The sequence below is a fragment of the Seriola dumerili genome, unplaced genomic scaffold (assembly GCF_002260705.1).
Source record: "Seriola dumerili isolate Sdu_G_001 unplaced genomic scaffold, Sdu_1.0 BDQW01000590.1, whole genome shotgun sequence".
Taxonomy (NCBI): domain Eukaryota; kingdom Metazoa; phylum Chordata; class Actinopteri; order Carangiformes; family Carangidae; genus Seriola; species Seriola dumerili.
In genome coordinates this window covers 217480-243319 of record NW_019174845.1, presented here as the reverse complement: position 1 = coordinate 243319, position 25840 = coordinate 217480, and the positions used below count along the sequence as shown (strand labels likewise).

The 25840-nt window shown below is 41.4% G+C and overlaps 2 protein-coding genes across 2 annotated transcripts in view; one reads left to right on the top strand and one right to left on the bottom strand.

The window, feature by feature from the left end:
* The first annotated feature begins 394 nt into the window (after positions 1 to 394).
* On the top strand, positions 395 to 19466 carry LOC111236183 (calmodulin-regulated spectrin-associated protein 1-B-like). Its single transcript, XM_022764840.1, has 18 exons — positions 395 to 491; positions 7972 to 8234; positions 10029 to 10190; positions 10274 to 10354; positions 12087 to 12146; positions 12562 to 12703; positions 12954 to 13093; positions 13194 to 13290; positions 13397 to 13523; positions 14050 to 14135; positions 14439 to 14523; positions 14643 to 17001; positions 17127 to 17263; positions 17380 to 17588; positions 18199 to 18277; positions 18374 to 18495; positions 18799 to 18917; positions 19032 to 19466. The coding sequence occupies exons 1-18, from the start codon at positions 395 to 397 to the stop codon at positions 19320 to 19322; spliced, it is 4656 nt and encodes a 1551-aa protein (XP_022620561.1). The 3' UTR covers positions 19323 to 19466.
* A 3144-nt stretch (positions 19467 to 22610) lies between these two features.
* Positions 22611 to 25840, bottom strand: part of LOC111236174 (potassium channel subfamily T member 2-like) — a 29267-nt gene continuing 26037 nt past the window's right edge. The window contains exons 27-30 of the mRNA XM_022764826.1: positions 25431 to 25444; positions 25005 to 25306; positions 24661 to 24745; positions 22611 to 22964 (exon numbers count right to left, since the gene is read on the bottom strand). Of these exons, the coding sequence (XP_022620547.1) occupies positions 22847 to 22964; positions 24661 to 24745; positions 25005 to 25306; positions 25431 to 25444 (519 nt within the window). The 3' untranslated portion in view covers positions 22611 to 22846. The remainder of the gene's footprint in view (positions 22965 to 24660; positions 24746 to 25004; positions 25307 to 25430; positions 25445 to 25840) is intronic.

Here is a 25840-nt window from a genome sequence, read left to right as displayed (position 1 = left end):
AGAGGAGCTCTCATTTATGGAGGAAAGTGCACCCCAATATAGCACATTATCAGCTGTAACAATATGCATATAACTGGTGTTTGGGTGGGATGTAAATATGATCATAGAATATGAATAACAACTGACAGCAGAGACACCTCCAGCACCAGCAGGTTAGACAAGGTGAGTCTGTGATCACCGGAGCAGGTGCTGCCAGGCCCCGCATTGTTGTTGTTCTTAATATCGATGATGTAATGCAATCGGCTGGGACTGGCAATAATGTTTCTGTGTCTCTCCGTGCAGGATGGATGTGGAGGTGAGTGCTGGCAGGGACAGCACCTGGAGGAGAGCAGCAGCAGCAACAGCAGATGATGATGATGATGATGATACAGGAGGAGGAAGAGGAAGAGGAGGTATGGAGGCTCAGGTTGTACCGCTGGAGCTCTACGACTCTGCAAGAGCCAAAATAGACGCAAATCTCCGCTGGTTATTTGCCAAAGCCTATGGTATAGGTAAGGCTCTCTCCTTGTTCTCCTTGCACAACTGAGACGTTGAATGATGTGCCTTTCTCATGGTGGTTACTGTATTTGTTTTATTATTTATTGGAGCAACTGTCCGTTGTGCATGAATTGAACTATGCAGCAGCTAAAACTGTAGCTGCTGCATAGATAGATACAAATCCTATTAATTAAGAGTGAATTTAGAATCATTTTCATTATTATCTTTTTTTTCTGGCATACAACAAAAACAACACACCCTTATAAAGCTAATATGTTGAGCTAGAGACAAAATTAGGGCTGCAACTAATGATTATTTCCAACTAATGATTAGTTTTAGTTTACCTTGTCTAGTTTATTGCAGCACCTGTATTATTTTCTGATATAGTAGAAGTCTATAACATAGTTTGGTATCAATTAAAAATATGGACACATAACGGAGTAAAATGCACTGACTAGAACTGTGTGTGTGTGTGTGTGTGTGTGTGTGTGCGTGTGTTGTGTGGTGTTGTGACTGTGTGCGTGTGTTGTGTGTGTGTGTGTGTGTTGTGTGTTGTGGTGTGTGTGTGTGTGGGTGGGGTGGGTGGGTGGGGGGGTGTCCATCATCACTATATGTTTATGTGTGTTTGTATGTTTATGTTTAGTTTACAGTGGAAATGCAGAAACTAAGTATGGGTAACAGAAATCACTGTACAACATGAAACAAACCGAAGTCATTGTTATTATACTTGCAGCTGAAACTATTTGTAGATTAATTATTAGGCAGTCGACAGATAAACAATTTATGATAAGCCACTTTTTAACTAAAATACAGTTTGTGGTATGTTCTTTGTTGTACGTGACAGTAAGCCGGATATTTTTGAGTTTTGAATGTCACCTTGGGCTTCAGGAAATTGTGATGGGCATTTTATTTGCTGCTTTCTGATCTTTTAAAGACCAATGAATGAGAAAGTAGTTGGTGTAGTGATAGGCCTTATACAAATATATGTCATTTGCTCTGTGAAATTGTGCATCTGCTCTTTGCTCATAAAAGTTAACGTTTTATTTTATAAGATTGTATTGGTCTTGACCCACCTCTACAGGAAACCCTGCTATCACAATTAATCACAATAGATAATGCAGTCAAATACATTAAATACAACTATGCATAAAGGCGTATTGAAAGTGTTGTCATTATATGGTTTATATCAGATTTGATCCAATAACAGCGAGTATAGACTGTATATACACCTTCAGGTCTCACTTAATGTGTTGACAACCTTCTTGTTTACAGTGATTTATAGGTTGTCTCACAGTTTTTGAGTATCACCCTTGGCCCACTGGCAAAAATGTAAACAAAGTTCCTGTAGCAGCAGCCAGTGATTGCGAGTGAAGACGTAGGACGACATCTCTTGATCAGTCTTTTATACACAGGTCACTAGCCTTGCCAGCTCTGATGAGGTCCACTAAAACATTAAAAATGATTGCTCTACATCGCCAGGCTGTAAGTAAATGTCTGGAAATTACCCCTTGAATGTGGGTTTTTGTGTCACTCACTGGCTGCTCTCTCTCGGGGGTGTGAGCAGGGGGTCAGCTGTGCTGTTCGTGCACAAGTCTCTGTGATTTTATTATCAGTATGACAATGAGGCATTTGGAAGGAGACACAGAGAGACAGTCATCCAGTAAAGAAAAAAAAATCTCTGCCCTCATATCCGGTTTATGAGCCAGACATACTGTAGGCTAGTTTAAGTGTTTCCTTCCCTGCAGTGCTATCTCCTGTGTTGCTAGCGATGACTCAGTGAATTCAATTGGAGACAAGAACAAACCCCTAAAATTCAAAGCTTGTAATGTGTAGTGAGATAAGTAGCAGCTGAGCTGAGAGATGAAAATGAACACGAAGAATATGAAATAGATATAAGACACAAAATGTTACAAAAAATCTGCCTTCCACAACCAGTATTGCACCATATCGTCATGAATGATATCACATTATTCCCTCAACAAATTGAGCATTTTTATGCTTGGCACCAGTGATGTAAATATCATAAGCTCTGTCTCGCTGGTAAAAGCTTTACCTCTGTTACCTAACACTGTGTTGTTCCAGGGCACAGATCAGATGCCCATAATAAACACCAAACCAATACCCTCTCCTCCATCAAGCTTCCTGCTTCCCTTAATCTGATTGGCTCCTCCTGACGTCATTGTGCCAGGGACACTAAGGAGCTCTTTCAACAAGACACCAAACTGTCTTAACGTCTTGTTTTTTACCCAGACTGGACGGTGCCAGTGTAATATAATTTGATATTTATTACAACTTTCACAAGTTCATACGGCAGAGACGATACAGTACATGGAAGTTGGTACGTTTCAACTTTAAGTTAGTTTTACAAATTAAAGCAGATGCAACTTCAAGCACTAGAGTTTTATTAAGCTTCTATAGTCCTTCTGCACACCGAAAAAAAAATAACAGCCATTCAGTCCTTCCTGTTTCACACTCCTCCCATTTGTTCAGTCTAGCATTCACCCTCATTTCCTTTGGTGCTGCCACTGATGAGAGTCAGGCTTTTTGCCTGCTGAGCTTAATGTTGTGTAGGGCTGCTGCTACTGCTACTAGCAGTTATTTTCAGTATCAGTTAATCTGCCAGTTACTTTGTTGATTGGTCTATGAAATGTAAGACAGTAGTGCAAAATGTCCATCACAATTTCTCAAAGCTAAAGAAGACACACTCTGCTTTGTACAAACAACAGGCCAAAACCCAAAGAGATTTGGGCAGAAAATCTTGAAAATGAAGAAGCTGTAACCAGGAAATTCTTGCTTGAAAAATGACTCAAGCAATTAATTGATTATCAATAAAGTTGCTGATTGACCCTCTGTTGAACAAAGTTTTTTTTCCTCCTCATTGCAAGGGGGATGCTAGGGATGCACCTAACCTAATAATTATTGGTTAATCTGTCAATTATTTTTCGTGATTAACTGTCACAAAATAGTGAAAAATGTCCACCACACCTTCCCACTGTCTACGGTGACATTCTCAAATTGCTTATATGGTGCAAAACCAAACAATATTCAATAGCTGCTGACTCATTCTCTGTTGCCTGGTAAAACAGCTAATCGTTTCAGCGGTAGATCCAGTTTTTCTCTCCCGAGACCAATTTCTATTCCTAAACTCACATTATCTGCTGGTTTTAAATGTCTTTTTCCGACATTTACAACCTGCATACTTCACTGCAAAGAACTTATTGGAATCATTTTTATGTTAGGCCATGAGTTTCAAAATAACTTTGACCTGACCATGATTGAATGAATGTAACTGACAGCGGAAACAATAAATTTTACAATTATAGGGACAAAGAAACTGCATTTTCTTTTTCTGGCCGATACTTGTTCTACTTAATTAGGCAACGCCCACACCGATCTGATGTATCGGACTGGTGCATCATAGTCAGGCCTGGTAACTTTGAGATGCATCTCAGTTGTTTGTTTTCAGGTTTTGAAAGCAGACATGGAATTTAGGTCTGGGGCAGGAACTAAATATTTGATTAACAGGCTGTGATACTGTAGGACAGTGAACTGTCTGTAACTTATGAATATATGATAGTTTTACACATTTAGAAACAGTGTCTCGTGTTGAAGTACAAAGTATCCGTTTTGTGTTTGTTGTCTGTGATGCAATCCCAGGTTATTTATTGTCAGTGTGGCGATGAGAAGAACCAAAACATTCTTATTAGATTAGAGTGCAGACAAAGCAACACAGCAGTGCTGGGAGGACTGTGTTGTCTGTGTGTGCTGGTGTGAAAGTCAGCACAGCCAGTCACATGGTTAAGTGTTTAATGGGATTGAACCTGAAGGCTTGAGTCTTTGTTCAACACAGCCTGTTTGTTTAGACTCATGACAGTTTTACTAATGGCCTTTGGGGAAGTGTCGAAATGTTTTCTAAATGTTTTTACTGGAAAATAAGAGCATGGGTTTTATCTTGCTATTAATTCTACAAAATTCTGAACCGAGGCATGAATTCTTTCTCTTATTTTTTTGTTTGTATTTCAAACATTTTCAATAAACAAATTTAATTCATAAAAATATTACAAAGACATGCTAATGCAAAAATAATGTTGAGCTGCATTGCCATGACTGTTTCTTCTTTTGCACACCTTTACTGCAGTGTTTTGAAATTATTGTTTAGTATCGTACCTAATTAATACTATTAGGGCATAAAATGGACATGTGACGAGGAGCAGATTTTGGACGTGTGTAGATCTAGTAGATTTGAGATTGATATGTTGGTCAACGGTTATTTTTTAAAACATAAACACATAATATATACAAACACTTTGAATAAGAACCCCTCAAACTTGATTATTGAATAATTTGGGACCAAGATATGTACTGAGCAGGACATTTTTATAATTGATAGTCAGTGTTCTCAGGTGGACAAACTGTAATGGACACTGCTTCTAAACTATCTCAAACATATCTTTAGAAATTCTGTACTGCACTTTCTTGATACTTATCTGCAAACATACAGTATACACCAATACAGATATACAGTATTTGCAATTAGCTTGTATTAGCTCTAATTCTATTGTGGGGTGTAAACAATAATTGCAATAATAATTTTGCAGAACTGCCGATGTCCTCAAAATAGTGTTGACTCACATTTGTAATTATATCTTGTCATACAATGAGTCGCCAGTCCCATTAAATCAATGGATATAAATTGTACAAGATATAACTAAAGGGCCGCACATCAAACTCTATTAAACTGAAGAACTTGACAAATTGATTCCATACACCAGCTTTTTAATTTTTTCTGCAGGGTCAGACTTCCAAGTGACTCCTCAGGGTGCATCGGCTTAAAGGCTGTGTTTTCCCAACATACCGTCTTTGGGAGGATTCTCCATTAAGCCGTCTTACTGGAAAGAATGGTTGTGTCTTTCCCCTGCAGAGCCCAGAGTCTGACAGCCCCCCTCACTGTCATCAAGATCTCTGCTGATCAATCTGACCTTGTGTCTCATAGAATAGGAACAAAGACTTTCCCTGCATCCCCCCTCCTCTTGATTTCCCACATGCACACCAGGGTGGGCTTTAACACTTGGATCAGGTGGATAATTAATATCCAAGGAGTATTACCAACTAGGATTAGAGAGGAGCTCCTGTCTCCCCCCTCCAGTTCTCCACACCACACACACACTCACACTCACACACACCTCCTGATGTCAGGGACCATAAAACGATCCAATGAGCAGGCCTCTGTGATGAGATGGGACAGCAACCCAGCCCCCACCTCCGGCCATGCTGGCATACCCCATCACCATCTCCAGGGCAACCGGGGATGATGAGAGGGCATTCTAGGACAGCTGAGACCAATGAAGTAGCGGGGTATCAGCGAGGTGTGTTGGAAAGAGGCTGGAGGAGGACTCACAAGATTTGCTTTTGTTGAGAGAAAGAAGTGGGGGGTGCATAATAAATATTTTCTCTCATCATGGGGGATTCTTATGCACATATGGCGGCACTACGCAGCAACAGACAGCGAGATAGATACTGTGGAGAGACAGTGCCGACTCCGAGCAAGCAGTTTGTTTTGAAAGACACAGTTGAGGTTTTCACAGTGTGCTGTAGTCCTAATCTGAACCTGCTGTGTAAGTGTGTTTGTGTGTGTGTCTATGTGAGAGAGAGTGGTTGTGTGTGTGTTCTCGACTTGCGGATGTCTTATTTTATCTGTTTATCTCAGTCAGCACTGCTTTTAATGTGATGTGTCAAAATGAGGAAAGATGTTATGGTTAACTCCTGTCGTTTTAATGCTTTCGAGGTGGTTAAATATTGATGTAGTGAAGTATCATTGTTTATGCTTTTTTATTCTCCTAGTTTTGGTCTCTTTTACTATCATTTAAAATATATTTTTATTCATCATTGTCATTGCTGACATCTGGAAAATTTATCAGACACAGTGACAAATGATCAGACTGGGACTAATCACTTCCATAAACCACGTTTTTGATGGTGAAACCAAAGGTGAAATAACCATTATGATCTTTCATTGCATTGTAAAACTGTGTGTGTGCACAACTATAGTTTTTATGGTTCACCAGAAAGCAGCTTAGCACAGTCTAATGGATGTTTACAATGATCTGTCTGCCTGTGAAGCTTGCTCTATCGTCAAAGGAATAGTTTGACATTTTGGGAAATATGCTTATTCACTGTATGCTGAGAATTAGATGAGAAGATCAATACCGCTTTTGTATCTGTGCATTAACTATGGAGCTAGAGCCAGAGAGCACTTACCTTAGCTTAGCATAAAGACTTGAAACAGGGGGAAACAGTTAGCCTGACTCATGTTAAATCTTGTTGGCATGTCTGCATCTTTGTCCTGAGTCTCATCATCACCAGGAGGTTGCCAGGAAGCCAGCAGGGACCCCAGGAATTCACTGCACAAAACCACAATCTTTCTTGTTACTCTAGATTTAATAGACAACATGTACAGCAGGTTGATTATTGAATTTTAGAGGTGCAGGTAGCTGAATTTGGTTACCTCTGGACAGAGCCAGCTTAGCTGTCTCCCTCTTGTTTTCAGTCTTTGTGCTAAGCTAAGCTAAGCTAACTGTCTCCTGGGTCCAATTTAATATTTAATGGACTGATATGAGAGTGGTAACGATCTTCTCATCTAACTCTCAGCAGAAAGTGAATAAGTGTATGTCCCAAAGTGTCAAACTACTCCTTTAAGGCATTTTGTCTGAGATGATATCCTCCTGTAGCAATACAATTTGTTTGGAAAGTAAAATGTTATCAGAACTAATTGGTGTGATAGACAGAGGTACTAAACTAAGACCAAAGTTGTAAAATAAGACAAATCAGAGCTATTTTCCATCAAACAATTCAGTTAGGTAATATTATTCATTAAGAGACAATCCCTTTAATTCCAAATTCTCACCTGTTTTTTTCTTTTATTCCTCAACATATGAATAACCAGACCACTTGCTAACTCTATCATTCAACTGTTTCTCTATCTCCTCCCAACCAAGTCTATCCAGAAAGCACTGGAAGCTAAATTTCGTGAGTGCCTGAGGCCTTAACTCTGGATTAACATGTCCAACTCATATAAAAATAGCTGTCGCGTGTCTGTGTCCATGAGCAGGACAACACCTGGCTGGCTGGGACAACACCATCAGCTTAAGTATCACCACTAAGTCCTGTTAGCTCATTGGCTTTAAGTCTCTGGTCCACCTATCAGCCTACAGGGTTGCTACCTGGCATGCTGTTTAACCATTGGCTTTGTTTCAGCGCTCTCCTCTTGCACTGGTTTCCTCTGAGACAGTCTTAATACCTTGAAGTCTGTGTCCTGAGAGCTTCTCTGTTACATAACATGGTAAAGCAGTGGTGGACACGTCTGTGCAAAAATAGTTTAAGTGTGTGGATGCGTGGTGTGATTTTATGGATTAATACAACTGTAATAGTTAAAGAAAAACTCACTGGATAACCCAAAATGTCTTATCAATGTGTTGTCATCCTCCCTCTTTCTAGACAACATCCCTGCAGACCTGCGAGACCCCTTCTACACTGACCAGTATGAGCAGGAACACATCAAGCCCCTCATCATCCGCCCGCTGCTGTCTGGAGAGCTCTACTGCCGGGTGTGTGGGCTCATCCTGCACGCTGAGCAGGCTGCCTCGCTCCAGAGCCACCAGTCTGTCATCCAGGCCCTGTCCAGGAAAGGCATCTATGTCCTGGAGAATGACAACACGCCTGTTTCTGATCTGGACCTTAGCTCAGCTCCCATAAAGATGGTGGGTATCTTAACATTTTGTCTAGTGATATACCAACATTAACATAAGTTAAGTACAAACAAGTATGTTAGCAAATTAGTTAGTGGATTACACAGTAACTTAGGGAACAGAATCTGTATTCTGTTGGCCAGTGTTTACAGTAGATGATACTGTAGGTTTGATCATTTTGCATCTACATTTCCTTTTCTAACCTTAATTTATCCAGGGACGTTTCACTGAGAGCAAGGCTCTCATTTTCACATTCCCTTTCACATTCGCTTTCACATTCCCCACCCAGCAGGAATGGATCTAGAGAAAAATTCATGGGGTGGCAAGAGGGTGGCACAGAGACCTTAATTGTTGGCAGAAGTATGTACCACAAAATACTGTACTTTGCACTATTAGACCAGTAGGGGCCACAAAATCTATGCAAAGACTGCTGCAATAATTGTGCTAAACAACAAGCAAGTCTCATTTGTATTGTCATGCATTTGCAGAAATAATAGTTCTTTCCATTCAGCTCTCACAGTGTAATCACATGATGAAGTGAGGTGCTAAACACAGCAGATAGTGCTCTGTTGAAGAATCTTCTGCCTCATCTTTATCTAAGGTAGCCATCATTAAGGTATTCAATCACAATCACAAGGTATTTTTTAGGAGTGGCAGCTGCCACCCTGGGGTGACATAGGGTGGCAGGTGACTGTGTAAAGTGAGAGGTGTTTCTTCTTAAGAGGGGAGGAACCCCACAAATCTTTATCACAGATATAAAAGAGCTTTGTAGTGTGTTTCATTCGATTGTTTTGGTTTTCCGGCTGCAACTTTGACTAACTGTCACTGCTCTCATCAAACCCAGTTCCAGATGTAGGAGGCAGTTGTTATTGGTGAAAAGGAGCTAAACGGAGAGCAAATATTGAACTTAAATCCATCAGGTCATTAGACACAATACTCCAAATAAATGCTGATGTTGCTGTTTAAGGTGGTACTATGTCAGTGTTGTGTTCACACTTATTCTGCTGCCTCCAAGTGGCCAAAAAAAAAAATCTATTATTACAGCTTTAAGAATTATTAAGGCAAATTAGGGTGCATTCTCTGCAGTAGTATGACCTAGTGAACTGGCAACCCACGCTTACCATCTGTTTACAAGCTAATGTGACTTTGCTTTCCAGAGCCAAATGTGAACCGAGAGTATTGGAATAAATAATGCACCAGTGGATGTGACTGTTTTGCAGGTTTTAGTGTATGTAACTAAAATATTCATGAAGCAAAATGAACAAAAGCCGCAGCATTTGAACCCACTCTCAGAAGCTATTAGTCATCTGTCCCACAGGTGTGAAAACATAAAAGGCAACAAGCTGGCAGCAGTTTATGCTGTATCCATATATGAATGTAATTTTTTTATACCTCTTACAGTAAAAGAAAATGCATGTGCCAGACATATGGCAAAACACACACTTTCATTTTTTACAGCTCCAGTTTATCCCTGGCCTTTTTAAAGCAATTAAAAAACAGTATATGTTTCATAAGATAATGACACAGCAATTGTCTCATGTGTAGGCTGGGAGGGATTTTGCTATTAGACCGCTGCATGTTTCAGTCTAAAAGTTCTGCCCTGTTTCTATGGCAACTCAGTGTATGTACTACATTGATGATGCAGTACAATCCTTTTATGCTATAAAATCTACTGTATATTATAAACAGACCCATGATTCTAGGAAAGATTTACAAAGTACATATTAGAGATACTTCTTAATGGACGTGTAGGTTATCATGATGTTTCTGTTGTTAACCCTAACCTCAAAATCTGTGTTCCTCCAGAGCGCCCACATCCACCTCATTGATGCGCTGATGATGGCCTACATAGTGGAGATGATCAGCATAGAGAAGGTTGTGTCCAGTGTCAAGCGCTTTTCGAACTTCAGTGCCTCCAAGGAGCTGCCTTTTGACCTGGAGGACGCAATGGTCTTTTGGATCAACAAGGTAAGAACCTTACATGGTGTTAATGTTTGGATTTGTTCAATCTGTCTTCTTCTTCTCAACTTACAGTATCTTTGCCACCTCAGGTGAACATAAAGATGAGGGAGATCACAGAAAAAGAACTGAAAATGAAGCAACATCTGCTGGAGCCATCCAGTCACCAGAAGGTAACACCCTGTGTGTCTCTTTGTTTTATTCCCTTGTCTCACATGCTCTTTGTTGGTCACTTTGTCTGTTTCTCTCTCCGTTTTAGAAAAAAAGCTTTCTCTTTGTTGAATAGTGTCTTTCTTTAGTAATGTTGTCGTCTTTGTCTATTGTCCTTCTGGCTGTGATTTTATACACGAGCATCTTGTACTCACTGGGCACACTGGCTGTCAGGTGTGTAGGTTTTGTCATCAGATCTTGCTTGCGTTATGATCTGATGAGCTCCTCACATCGACTTCCAATCACAGATTCAAACACATTTTTGTGTGGACGCCCTACGTCACAGGTTTTCAAAGTCTGCCACTGTGGGCCCCCCATTCACATCAAATGAATGGATTTTAATCTTTGTCTTACTCTAATTTAGGGGATGATCATACTCTAAGTTTTGGAACTACAGCTGCCTTAAATGTAGGGCTTTGCGAGATGTAAACAGGAAGTATTATGTTGCCATGGAGTCAGTTAGTTAGCTATGAGCTACAACTTAAGCCCTGTGTTTTTTACCTATATTTGTATATATTTTGGTAAATTGGCACCATTAAAAATAAGCCCAGTTAGTGATTAGCAGTTCCTGTTGGCAATGTAGCCATGGATATACAGACAGCTATCACTGTGTTATTTTGATATTGAAGGAAACTTAAAAAGGTGATGAGTCTTAGGCAAGTTCTGGAGTTATAAGGTGGACATTATGATTTTTAAGTGGATTTGTGGACTTTTCTATGCAATGATTGGATAGAATGATATCTTTGGAAAATGTAAGTCACGCTGAATCTAAAAATATGTGTATTACGCCTCTGTGTTTAGATTCCTCACATTTTGAAAACCTCTGCACTATGCTGTCTTGGCTTCGTTCCTATCAACCAGTCAGAAAAGCCATATTGTTAAAAGACAAGTGTGAGCACAGTGTCTGTCAGAGGGTATTGGAGCTGAATTAGTCTGAAATAATTTGTCAATGCAGAGTGAAATCGCACTCCTTAAAACTTTAATTACAATACACACAAACACCTCTAGTTTTTTCCTCATTTGCCTGGTCTCTGTAAAACTAGATTTTCTTGACTCTCTCTGCCTAACCCTTTCCAGTTGTCTTTAAGATCAGATCTGTCTCCATGGTAACATGGGATAATCTGATTTCTTGTCAGTGTATCTGACCCACGACTTGTCTGCTGCTCTTCCTGTTTGTGTCTCCCCCCAAATCCCATCACTTCCTGACTCTTGGATACTAGTCCCCCTCCAAATGGTACTGGAAGCTTGTACCTGTAAGTGCAACCTCTAGCAATCTCCTGTGTGAGTGTATCCGTATCTGTTTGAGGTGTGTGTGTGTGTGTGTGTGTGTGTGTGTGGCTGTGTGTCAGTGTCAGATCAGCTAGCACAAAGACGAGCCAAATCCACGATAATAACTAATTATATAGACAGCAAAAGGCCAGACATGAAATAAATCCAATTCTACAGAGAATACAGTGATTTATACAATAAAGATGACACAGTGCCCCTTGAAGGCAAATGAGGTAACAGCAAGCTCATAACACTTTTTTTTTCTCTGCACATTTGCTTTCACTTTGCATGAAACCTTTAATAATTCCTTCATCCAGCAAAGCTTAAGTGAACTACCAGGCTCAAATGGCTCAATTCCTCTCATCCACTCATGGCTTGCCTCATTTCATTAACGTCCTCCCAATCATTTCTTTCCTTCCTCACCAGCCTGATATATTGCATGCTCTGGCCCATTGCTTATTGGAGCCTGTGGAGTTCTCTCGTGTGGTAATGTACTCACCATTGACTCTTTTCTTCATTTCATTCTGATCTTCACTGTTTTTCCCTTTTTTAAACATTCATCACATGCACCAACTACTAGTTAAATTGTCATACACGAAAGTGATTATCATGGTTAAAAGTTGAGTGAAGACAGACACATCATTAATGTACCACATGAAAGGTTCCACGCGACATCAGACTTTGCAAAGCATCTGACCTTTTCTGATACAGATAAATACACAACACAGTATATGTGTTAAAGAGACCAGGAGAATAATAAGTTATATGAAAAGTGATTTTCTATCAAAAACTAATATGAGAAATTGTGTGTTTGTGTGTGACAAGTGAGAGTGTGGCTAAGTGTTCTGATCAGATAAAGTTGTATACTTTATGTAAACTTGTGCCATCTCTTTCTGTGTAGGTGCGTTACCGCAGAGATCACCTGTCAGGTCGGACATTTCAGCACTTCCCCCTGTTGGACGACTTGTTGAAGGACGTGTGTGATGGCACGGCTCTGCTGGCTGTGATCCACTTCTATTGCCCAGAACTCGTTAGACTGGAAGGTACGGTAACACTGGACCACTAAAAATCCAATGAAGAAAAATAGCTGCATTGCCATGAGAAGATTGATACCACTCTCATGTCTAGACTTTTGTCTGGACACTAAATATGAAGCACGAACCGAAACGAAAACACGAAAAAACTGTTAGCTGAGCTTAGCTTAAAGACTGTGAGCAGGAGGACCTTATCAACCACTGAACTATTACAGTATTAACCTGATAGAGTTGACCATTGCTGTCCTGTTCTGTGCAGATATCTGTCTGAAGGAGGTTCCCTCCATAGCAGACAGTGTATACAACATCCAGCTACTGAAGGAGTTTTCTAATGAGTACCTGAACAAATGCTTCTACCTGAAGGCTGAGGACATGCTGTATTCTCCACCCGTGCTGAAGGTGCGTCCAAAAACACTTTACAGCCAGAAAATACTTGACATTATCAGATTGTGTATCATATTGTCCTACTGACCTTAATCTTGATTACTCTGTCTTGCAGAATAACTTGATGGTCTTCATTGCTGAGCTTTTCTGGTGGTTTGAGAGTGTGAAGCCAGACTTCGTACAGCCCAGGGACCTTCAGGAAATCAGAGATGGTATAACACATGCGACTTTTTTTGGTCATTTAATGAACAGTTTGTAGCTCTTTTAAACAATGGAGTCTCTTGTAATGGTTTGATTTCCCTTCAACAATGTTTGCAGTGAGATTGCTGCTGCAGCCTAAAGGTTCTCGATCCCATGTACCCATCTCCAACGTCACAAAACGTAGTTTCCTGACATCATCGAACTCTGCTGATGTATTGACCACACCCCCGAGCCCTGACCTCAGGTATTATACGGTAACTGTGTTCCCATAACACAGAGACAGTTTTACTTTCAACCTACAGGTTTAATGTACTGTAGTTGTTTTTGACATTAGAGTTCTGAGAAAGACCTCATGCCTAAACATAACACTTTTCTTCCTATACGCATTTGTCCATTAGTACATTTTTAGCTCAAGGGAATAATATGATGCACTCCTACTATTCATACACTAGTTAATATGGTAAAATTGACACATAACAACCTCTACAGTATGTGTAATCTACATTTACATCTGAAGAAATCCTGGTAATTTTCTAACCATATGCTGTGATATTTTTTTGGCCATTCCCACAGTACATTACTACAACACTAAGTGTAATACTATGAATGCCTCTGCACTTTACATATGGTAACATCATCCCAAATGTTTTAATTGTGAAATCGCACGTCATTACTTAATTTGTGTTATTTTGGATACGCGCTACTGAGTAATATTTTTTTTCAAACTAGTTTTAACTTTTAACTCAAACCTCTCTGTCTTTCTCTTCCAGCGCTAAACAAAGCTCAGTAAGCCCTTCTCAGTCTTTACTGCCCCTGAGGCAGAGACAACAGAAGGTGTTTGAGGAGAGCACTTCAGGTAATATGAAAAAAATATTTACTCAGGCTCTGGTGTAGCGTTTGATCCCTAAAGCCACAAAAACATTATTCAAACAGAGAAAAAGGAGAAGGAAGATAGAGAGCAGGAAAAACATTTTTGATTATTCTTTTAAGGTGATCTAAACGCACCTAAGGTGTGTTCTTGTATCTTTCCTTATTTGACAAGTTGTTTATTAAAGCAAAGAATTTCGGGACAATGCTTTTATATCTCATTTCCGTCACTTGTAATGTTACATTTTTGAGGTGTCCTTTTCTGATATGGAACATATTTTTCTTTGTACAGAGCTGAGAAATAGATCCAACTCTCTGACACGTGCAGATGGGCAGCACCAGGGCCCAGTACTGGCCTGGCCAGAGAGGAGGCCGAGGTGAGCAGTGTGATTACAGTTTCTCAGTTTGATGTAGCAGCAGGTACGAATATTATGGACAGTTTCTTGTTCCATGATTCATTACACTAAATTGTATTCCTCCCTCTGTCTCTGTCCAGGCCTGTATCCCAACCAGCGCCCTATGCCCTTCATTTTCCCATGGAGGACGATGCAGACAGTATCAGCCTTGCTCGCTCCATCAGCAAGGACAGCTTGGCCTCCAACATCATTACCCCCAAACACATGCTGGGGTCAGGCGCCCATCTGTCGCAACACAGACTCAGTGGTCAAAGCCTGCTTAGTCACATGCGCATAGAAGATGAAGAGGAGGAAATAGAAGAGGAGGAACTGGTCGCTGTTATCCATCCTTATGCATTTTCTAGACATCGACTTGGGAGTGACATGGAACAGGATGAGCTGGAAATCCAGAGTGCAGCCACCACCTCAAGGGTTTCTAATACTCGTTGCTCTCCTCGCCTTGACACGGGTCCCTTTACTCCGGACAGTCAGGCAGATGGCTACTATCTGGAGCCTTTGATGCCTACTATCCCTAAACCAGCCAAAGAGAAGAGCATCAGCCTGAACAAGCAGGAGGAAAGTGGTGAGAGTCGCTGTAGAGCAGCGGTAGCTGCTAGGAAAGCAGCCACCAATGTCCCAAGCACCCCACAGAGGAAAGCCCCTGCAACTGAGTCAAATAGAAGTACCTTCACACCAATACATGTTGCAGAATCAGTGCCTAGCTCTCTGAGGCCGCTCACAGAGGGGTCGGTAGGCATCTCTCCATCTGGGAAGAAACAGTCCGAAGGCTTTTTCCTTCACTTGTCTGGAGAGTCGGACTGCCACAGCCCTTTCTCCTCTACGCTGGAGGTAGGGCATGACTCCGACTCTGACATTGCAGACCTTGAGGATGACGATGAGGAGGACGATCAGATGGAGCTGACTAGAGAAGTGATAAGGAGAGGAAAGGGAAAATGCCTAGAAGAGGGGGAGGTATGTGAATTCGGAGAGGGCGAGTCAGCCAAGCTGAGAGAAGACTTGAAGGTGAGTGAGCGGGACGATAAGGAAGATGGCAGTGGACGCTCAAGTCCTTGCCTCAGTACCATTTCCTGGGCAAGCAGCTGCAGCGCTTCAGGCAGTGCCAGTGTCAAGATGACTAGCTTTGCAGAGAGAAAGCTCCTTAAACTTGGCCTGCGTGATGGATTTTCAAGTACCAGCAGCTCTCAGAAGACCACACCAGATGGCTCGGAGATCACCCCCTGCCCTCCCTGGCAGCTGAGGAGTGACTGCAGTTGGCAAGGGAAGGAGCCTGGTTCTGTGTTGGGGAGTAATATGATGGGGAGTCCCCCTGTAGTGCCTTCAGAGCTGCTGCAACTTCACATGCAGCTAGAAGAGCAAAGACGCGCAATAGAGTATCAAAAGAAGAAGATGGAGAACCAATCAGCACGGCAGAGGCTAAAGCTTGGGAAAGCTGCGTTCTTGAACATTGTCAAGAAGGGTGGAGGGAAGAGCGACACACTTCCTCTACCACTAAAACACTCCCAGGAATCCTCAGAACTAACAGCTGCTGAAAGAAATAAAGTGAAGATCCAGTCCTGCAGGGATGATTCCTGTCTTGATGCTCTGAAGGTTCAGGCGAAGGCAAGTCAACCAGAGGCAGGACAGATGAACAGAGACAACAGATTGAACACTCTGTCTCAAGATAATGGGGCTGAATCTGGCTTGAATGAGTGTTCCCGCTCCATAGATCTACTCAATGAAGCTATTAATTCCATTCAGCAGCAGATGATGCAGCTCTCCTTTCAGCAAGACCTGCTGATGAAGCAGAATGTGGCCTCACCTCCAAAATGTGTAGAGTCAGTTCCTAGCACAACTCCCATCACGACACAAACAGCATCCTCTACCTCAGAGTCCAAATCTTTTGCCGTCCACTTTGTAGATATCAGTGGCAGCAATTCTTTTCCTGCTCGCCGTCCTCCCAAGCTGAGCTCCAGCCAACGCAGCAAAGCCTCGGACAGGAAACAGAGCAAAGACAACAGCAAGGTTTCCTCTATCAAGTCTAATACTCAGTCTCCAGAGGGCACGCCCACTCCAAGAGAAAGTACCGACGGAGACCAGGAGATGGGGACTATTGCAGAGAGCTCCAGGCTAGAGAGAAGCATTCAGAGAAACACCACCTTCAGAGTCCATGATGGCACCGGAGAAGGAACTGAGCGCCTCCCAGACAAACCCCAGTCACAGGACCCGTCAGTCATCTCCAGTACAACCGTATCTCCCTCACAGGCTGCGGAACCACAAGAGCACAAAGCTGACAACTCAGGAAAAGAGGCTTTGGGAGGAGATGAGAGTACCAGGGTCAAAGGCCAACTGATTGAGGTCGACTTGTCAGAGCTTAAGGAGCCACTGGAGGATGGCAGTGCAGATGTTGCAGACTGCACAGCAGACAGCGAGCAGAAGAATGTGTTGGGCTTCTTCTTTAAGGTAAAATTCAGATGTTTGCATTTTCACAGTGCTTCTATGTGTAACTCACGATTTGACATATCAAGACTACTGACTGAGAAGCATAGTTACTAGCTGAATAATTATCGCCCATTTTTATCTTCCAGGATGATGAGAAGGCAGAGGATGAAATGGCCAAACGTCGTGCCGCTTTCCTCCTCAAACAGCAGCGCAAAGCTGAAGAGGCGAGACTACGCAAACTACAACAAGAAGCCGACAGTGAGCTCAAACGTGATGAGGCCAGGTACGTTTTCTTTTCACACCCTGACACTCAGGGATAAGCAGCTGACTAAGGTGCGTGTGTGTGGGAAAGGGTACATTCTTGTCACAGAGTGTTAATTCTCCATCCTTTTCTTCAAGGCGTAAGGCAGAGGAGGATCGTGTTCGTAAGGAGGAGGAGAAAGCACGGCGAGAACTGATTAAGCAGGAATACCTCCGGAGGAAGCAGCAAGCGCTGATGGAGGAGCAGGGTCTGGTCAAACCTCGTCCAAGGACTAAATCCCGCAGGAACAGGCCGAAATCACTGCACCGTGAAGAGTCCAACAGCCTCTCCAAAGGATCCACCACACGTAAGAACAGCTGTGATACTTGCACTGCACATCATTTTTGTCCATTGCACCATGTTGTCTTGTCACACTGTCTGTTTAGAATAGTTTGTGTGTTTGTTGTATAATCTGATAGGCTGTGAGCGTGCACATTTTTAGTTAAGTTCACTTGTGCACGTTCGTTGTCATGCTCTGAGTGTATACATGTGTGTTGTACAGGTAATTCTCTGAAGGTGTCCATGTTGATCAAAGCCCAGGGCTCAGCAGCAGGCTGCAGGGGAGGTGAACCTTCTAACCTGCTCTGCATGATGTGATATCAGACATACACATCCCATTAAAAATAGTGGAGTCAGCTACAGGTCACATACTAGAAAGATCAGTCTTTTTACAGTAGCTGATTCTAACCAACTTATGACCCATTTGTCATTTTGTTATCTTGCCTTTTATGCAGATTTCTGTCTCTTGTTTGAATTGCAGGGTTTTGAACTGTTAGTATTTAGAGTAACATTACAGTGTTAATTTGGGTTACTGTTTGTCTAATGGAAATGGAACAGAGGTGGAATTAGGCAAACAAGAATGTCGTTTTATTTGTAAAGTAACAGGTACTAATTTCTTCTGTCTCCGTTATTTTCAGCTGATCTGAGCTGCAGTCATCGAGGATCAACCCTCTCTTTGGCGACTGAGGCAGACAGTGTCATCTCTGGAGGGGCAGAGTCACAGAGGTGAGGATTCCCATGTTGTGTCCAGAGGTGATACCCATTTTGCATATCCATGTAGTCATTTGATTGACCTATACGTTCGTCTTCCAGGGCTGGATCTGTGTGCTCTATGGAGTCGTTCCCCATGCTGAGCAGGGCATCTAGCAGGAACATGGAAAGGGACTGGGAGAACGGCTCCATAGCCTCCTCCATCACCTCTACAGAGTATAACGGTGAGCAGAAATGCAGAAAAAGACTATTAATTTAAAAGATGAAAGTTTTGGATTATTGATTACCACCACACAGCATTCATTTGTGCAGAACATTTTCAAGCCAAGAGAAAAAATATATTTGATCTTGTCACTTCCTTTAGAGAAACACTTTTGGGAAATGCGGTTATTTGCTTTTTTGCCGGGAGGTAGATGAAAAGATCGATACCAATATGTAAATGTAAAAGCATCAATTTGTTGTTTTATGAGGGGATATGTCATGGAACAATATCTTTTATACATTTCTCTTCTTTTTGCTTGTAAAAGGTCCAAAACTCTTCAAGGAGCCGAGCTCCAAGTCCAACAAGCCAATCATCATCAATGCCATCGCTCACTGCTGCCTGGCTGGGAGGGTTAATGAGCCCCAGAAAAATGTTGTTCTGGAGGTCAGTGTCATCACTTGAAGTTTATTTGTGATTGTTGATGTGATTATTCATTGTGAGGTGGGTATAAACTAAGCCTACAGTATATAACTATTGGTTAACTGTGTTTTGTCACAGGAGCTCGAAAAGTGCGAGTCCAACCACCTGATCATCCTCTTCCGTGACGGCGGGTGCCAGTTCCGCGCCATTTATTCTTACTCACCTGACACTGAGGAGATCATCAAGTTCACAGGCACTGGACCACGCACCATCAGCCGAAAGATGATCGACAAGCTCTACAAATACAGCTCGGACCGCAAGCAGTTCACCGTCATCCCCGCCAAGAGCGTGTCGGTCAGCGTGGACGCCCTGACCATCCACAATCACCTCTGGCAGGTCAAGAGACCGGGGAGTGCACGGAGGAAGTGAGAAAGAGGAGGAGAGAAAGACAAATGGACAGTTTCTGTTCTGATCTACGACTGTTGGGCAGGACCCAATAATCGTGGAGATGATTGACATGTGATCATGTGTCCGACACGTCAAGAGATAGAGGAGGGTTAGATGTTCTCAGTTATGGAGATGTCAGTCTGTGGCAGTGCAAGAATATGAAACACCTGCCAAGTGAATGCACTCTGTTTTTTCTTTTTTTTTAGCTTTTTATTCTGCATGTCACACATTTATGTTTTAATTTGTAGGTACATCCTACACTGATTAGGCACTATGGACGATGGATTCTTATGTAGCAGTGAAGAGGAAATGGACCCTGGGGTCGAAAGCTACTGAATCTACTTACAGTAGCAAGCATACTACTGATACCAAGTGCAACTACAGACATGCAGTGGTGAAAAGTCACTTGATAATGTCTTGTAAAGTTTGCTATTTCAGCTTGGCAAAAACAATTACCCTACTGCTGTGATTAATCCAGGCTCCACATACAGAGCCCCTGTTTATTCACCAGTAACTACTACTGGTCAGTGCTTTTGTGACGAGGGAGCTTTGAACAAACTTTTTTATGTAAGTACGGAATGGATGTAAGTGAGTGGTAATGTCCAGTCTTGTTTTCTATTAAGTGTGTTTGGGGAAGTGTGTGAGTATTTGTGTTAGGGAAGTGGAGAGCTGAATGCACCACTTGTGCATCCAGCTCTGAATGTTTACTCTCTTGATTATGCTTTAAAACTTCTGTCATGCAACAGAACAATGGAGCAAAGCAACACAACTGTTTTTTTTTTTTGTTTTTTTTGTTTTTTTTTTTGTTTGGAAGCTGCTGTTACGGTGGAAGAGAAATAATGTTTTTACAGGAGGGGGAAATTGTACTAGTATTTATTCCAAACAAGAAGCGCTTTTCAGACTCAGTGCATTATAATCAGTAGTGCATTATATTGTATTTACTTAGTACTTGTATTCCACCACCTGTATGAGCCGTCTGAGATCCCTGACTGGCTCATACCGCTGAACCAAAATGAACTGAGTTATGCCACTGAGATGTTTGCTGCTCATTAACCGCTCACTGGATTCTGGTGAGCGTTAGATTTTAATGTAGCTTCTGGCGTTCAACACTAGTTATATCCCTGTAATGACTGACTGTCAGCAGCTGGTATGATGTGGGGGGGGGAAACTGCACAATACTTGATATTTGTTTGCTGCATTTGTACATTTTTGAGTAGTATTTTTTGTACATTATGTACAAGTTATGTTTACTAAAAAAGCAGGCACTATTTTGAGGTTTATTCTGTCACAAGCTTTCAGAGATGTTATCAGTCTTATTTCATTGTGTTATGTTGTTTATTTATTTTAAAGAAATATAATAAAATGCAACTAGGTACGTTTTCTTGCTAAAGTTGCAGTGGTCTGTGCGCATTTAACATGTGCATCTGTTCCTTATCACTTTACTTCTCTTACTTTGCCTCTGCCTTCCTGTTTCTCTGCTGCTCACCGTTCCCTCTCTGTAAAGTAATGGTACTCATACCACACTGTAAAAATACTCTATTACAAGTTAACATCATGCACTGAAAATGCTACAAAAGTATTATTATCTAAATGTCCTTAAAGCATCAAAAGTAAAAGTACTCAATGCAGAGAAATGGCCCCTGTGAGTGTTACACTTCTAATAATATACAGTAGGGCTGCAGCCAATGATTATTTTCATTATGGATTTGATTTGTCAAACACAAAACATTAGTGAGATAGTGAGAAATGGCCGCCATAATTACCCAGGGCTCAAAGCCTTCAAATGTCTTGTTTTGTCCAACCAACAGTCTAAAATCTAGTTTAATCGTTCACAAAGCATCATGTTTTAAAGGCATTCCAAGTCAGATACATCAAATTAGTCCTTAAGTACAGTGCTTGAGTTAATATACTCAGTAACCCCCAATAAAACCACAACTTGTTTTTACACTTTGGTGTTTGTACAAATTAGATTAGAAAAAGACTTAAGTGCCATTACCTGATCTTTCTGTTGCTGTTTATTTCCCACATACGGCTCATCAAGCCCCCACATGCCCACGGTGAAGCCACACAGGTGTTTTCATTTGTTTCCTGATTAGACCTCTTCTCCAGTCCTGATTGTCAGTTCTGTGGCTCCCTTGTTATTTTAGTCACACAGCTCCTTCCTTCCTTTCTTTCTTTTACATCACCACTTTGTTTCACCCTTCACTTTGTTTCTTTGCACTTAATGTTGTCTCCTGCTTTCCATTTACACTGTTAACTATGACAAATGTATTTCCTGCTGTGTGCTAAATTTAATTTACCAGCCTTCACCACTGACTATCAAATGTCAGCCTTTTCCTTTATATTCCCATTCCAAAGTTAAACACAGAGCAATGCTGAGTCTAAATCATTAGACAACTCAAAACAGTTTCAATGTGCTTTTTCCTACTATCGCACTTTAATGTGCAAATTAAAATAAAATGAAACTCAAGTACAAATATTTTCATATTTAAACATTTAAATATGTAAGAGTTGCAATCAAAAATTCTTGTGTACAGGATGTAGCATTTTAGAAATACAAACCTCACCCAAACAGCCACAAATCACTGAGCAGTGCTGAAAGTAAAATGAGGTTGTCTGATTACTTAATGAATCCTTAATGGCACAATATTTAATATATGGCACAGAATATTTAGGGTTGAACTCAGGTCTTATAGTGCACAAACCTCATCCAACCTAAGAAATGTACCGCAGCGAACATACAAGTAACCACCACTGTTTGTAGACCTCTACACGACTGAATAACTAACCTCTACGGTTCAGCTACAAAAAAATAAGCTTTATATAAAAGCTTTAAATGCACATATTTTATTTAAGTCACATAGTGTTGAATTTTATGTTTTATTTTATGTGAGTGATGGTTAATAGGTATGTATGGCACAAGGAAATTTTGATTATTTGCATCTGATTTGTGGTAATCTCAAACAAGTAAGGAAAAGATGGATGCATCCCAGAATTTCTGCTTTGCTCTGGACCCACGACCCAAAAGGAGCAGAAACAAAATGGACAGTTCAATGCAGACTTTTAAATGACAGTGACCCTTATAAGGATTTTTCCTGTGATCTCAAGTGTTTTTGTCTGGTGAATCAGATTACCTCTAGCCAAGGGCAACACTGCAGGTGGGGTTGACCTGATTGAAATCTCCAGTTAGTTGAATCATTTTTTTTTTTTTTTTTTTTTTTACAATTGTGTCCCTGACTGCTCTTTGGAGAGAGCTTTCACAGAAATAAATGCACTATTCATACATACAGTGTCTGTGGCAAGAGGATGAAAATGTCACAGATGACGTCAAACATCATCTGCCAAACAGTAGGCACTCGTATAATACAGCGGTAGACTGCCGTGCTGGAACATAATAGCACAAATTGTCCTCTGTCAGACTGGACCTGTGTGGACACAGCCACACCCCCCATGAAAACTGAAGGGGGAGATTAGGAAGGAGTGTACCAGTGAAGGTCAGCATGCTATCAGAGCTGGGTGTCCTCTCTGGTGTCTATGCTGGACTCGTGTCTCTCTTTCAGGCTGCTGCTGTGGACAGGAGGCTCCTCGGGGACGTGTGCCAGAGGGTCCGAACGAATCAAGTACCTGAGGGGGAGAGAGAGAGAGAGAGAGAGAGAGATAGGGCAGGTGAGTGTTATCACATGTGAGCACCTGCACTCAGGCACTTTCCTATACCAATCCCAACTCACCAACCCTTCACTACAGGAGCCATGAAGGGCGCTCTGCTTTAAAGAAGAGGAGCTAAATAAACAAACTGTGGGATGCACTCGCCACTATCCATCATGAGCAGGAGACAGCTGTCACCATGGATACTGATAGGTGCCCTGTTCACTTTCCTCAGTCTCCTGTAAATGTATAATCTTTCCAAAATAATACACAAAAAATATATGGTTAAGCACATTCCTTATTAAATCAGTATAAACTCATTCATTTTATTTATTTTGTCACAGATAAATTATCACCTTATAAAGCTGTTGAGGCTAACCTGTTAGTGCACCTAATAGGTGCTTATTACACATCCAGCAAACACGAAACAACATTAGTATTAATTAGGAGTCCTGTTTCTTTTGGCACCTGATGAATTTAAGACCAACATTCGCTCTTCTTTGAGCTATATTTTGGTCTCCACTGGGGTAAATATCTGGCTCTTTAGCTGCTAAATGCTCAACTATGTTCACCAGATGGTCGCTAACTTTGTCTGTTTGTTGCCATTTGGTGCTGAGCAGGTAGCGACGGTCTGTTTATCATCCACTTCTCAGCTGAAGAGCACCACCTGCTGCGGCTGAAAACAAGGTTGATAAGAGTAAAGTTGCAGCCTGTAAAAACCAAAACAATGAGCTGTAAGACAGTAAGACACAATGAGAGGATGATTATCGGTGGGTTCATCACATGCCCGTAATCATTTGCTCCTAATTGCTTCATCTGTTTACAATATAAAAATATTGATTCCTGAAGCTTTAAGTGATATATGAATGTATGAAAATATGGGTAAAGGAAATTACACTGACAAAGTTGTATATACAGTATATACTGTATATATATATTTTTTTCCCTTAAGTGATTTTATATAAATTACATGTAAAAAATCTGTGTTTTGCCATTTTTTTTTTGCATCAAACCTTTTTTTTTTTATAAACATTTACAATTACTCATTTGGAAGACACTCTTATTCAAAGTGACTTACAAGTGAGGGACAACACTCAAGCTTCAGTAGGAGACCTTGAAGAAAGAATTAAATCTGATCAATAAGGTGAAGTGCAAGAAGAATACGTAAAGAAGTGCACCCAAAGTGCACAGTAAGTGCTAGCTTGGCATGTTAGGGTGTTAGAGGTTTTAGGAGAAGAGGTGCTCTCGGAAGAGATGAGTCTTCAAGAGATTCTTGAAGGCAGAGAGGGACGACCCGCCTCCGAAAGCATTCAGTAGCTTGTTCCACCTTCAGGGAACCACAGACGAAAACAGTCTGGACTCAGATTGGCGTGTGTGCAGGGGTGGCATGGAGGAACGCCTTGGAGGAATGCAGTGGTCGAGAAGGAGCACTGTGTGTGACTGAGTTCAAGTAGATGGGTGCAGACCCAGGAGTCTCTCTGAAGGCATGTAATAGTGACTTGAATTTGATCTGCTTTGATTATCACTTGGATTCATTTCTGACAAAATGTACCCAGTAACACACATGCAAACATATCCAGTAATAAGACAGCTTTGAGAGAGCTGAGAGGTAAACAGCAGTACTAATCATATGTTATAAGGTAAGTTGGGAGCAACATAAAGCAGTAATGCTTACACAATGTCATTGAGCTCCAGCCTGGTGTCAGGAGAAGGGTTGATCAGGACGTACGACAGGGTGTTTTGGTGATCGTTCTGTTCATCTGAAACAGAAACAGCACAGTCAGCAAACTGGAGCAGTCACATCTGTATGAAGATGTTATGATCTAATACCTGCCATAGGATCAAGATTTAAATGCTGACCTTGTAAGTAGCCCAGATTGACTCTGTTCATGACGTCACTGGCTGTCAGATTAGTCAGGTCTTCTACAAATAACAGTTAGACAAGAACCAGACAAACTTATGAAGCAGACGTGAAAGTCTGGGAAAGGAAAGCAATGAGTAGTTGGCTTCCATCCTCACCATATCCTGAGGTGGGCAGGCCCAGATGCCTCATGCGGTTGCGGACCAGTTCAGACAGCTCCTCCCTCTCGGAGCGTCGGTAGAGGTTGAGGCGCTGCTGGGCGATGCGCTGGGCGTGGTCCTTGCTCGAGTCCCGATTCGCCCCCTGCCACCTCACGCTTTTCTTACTGAGCCGCCGCGCCCACTGCATGCTCTTCTTCCTCAGCAGGGGGTGATCTGATTGGTCGTTGCCGCGAGACTCATCCCCTCTGTCCTTGGTATCCTCGCAGTCGTCGACACTGACTGACACCTGAGACTGGGGTGTGGAGACAGGAAGTTACCTCTACAGCCAGAGTGCTCATCATAATAAAAGCAACAATAATTCTCTAATTCATCTAATAATCCTTAGATGACGTAATAATGATTTTTAGTTACCGGGAAACGTATCTTAATGACTTTGGCTCATGTAGTCTCATCATTAGGCTAAATATATTTAGTATTCTGGTTTATAAACATAATTATTCACATAATGCACTTAAGTGCAATTTTGAGGTAATTTACTTAAGTATTTCCAATTTACATTACTTTATATTTCTCTTCCACTGCATTTCAGAGGAAAATAATTAACTTTTTACAGACAGCTGTAGTTATCATTATTATAGATTAAGCTTCACAACAGCACATAAAGCTGTTGGAATAAGCCCCACAATTACCAGCTGCAACATTAGTGATGCTTACATCAAATAATTATAATCCAAAAATATAATATATATCATTCTAAAATGGACCATTCTGCACAATGACGACTTTAACTTTTGGTACTTTAAGTTTGAATTTAATGAACTTTTACTAAGTAG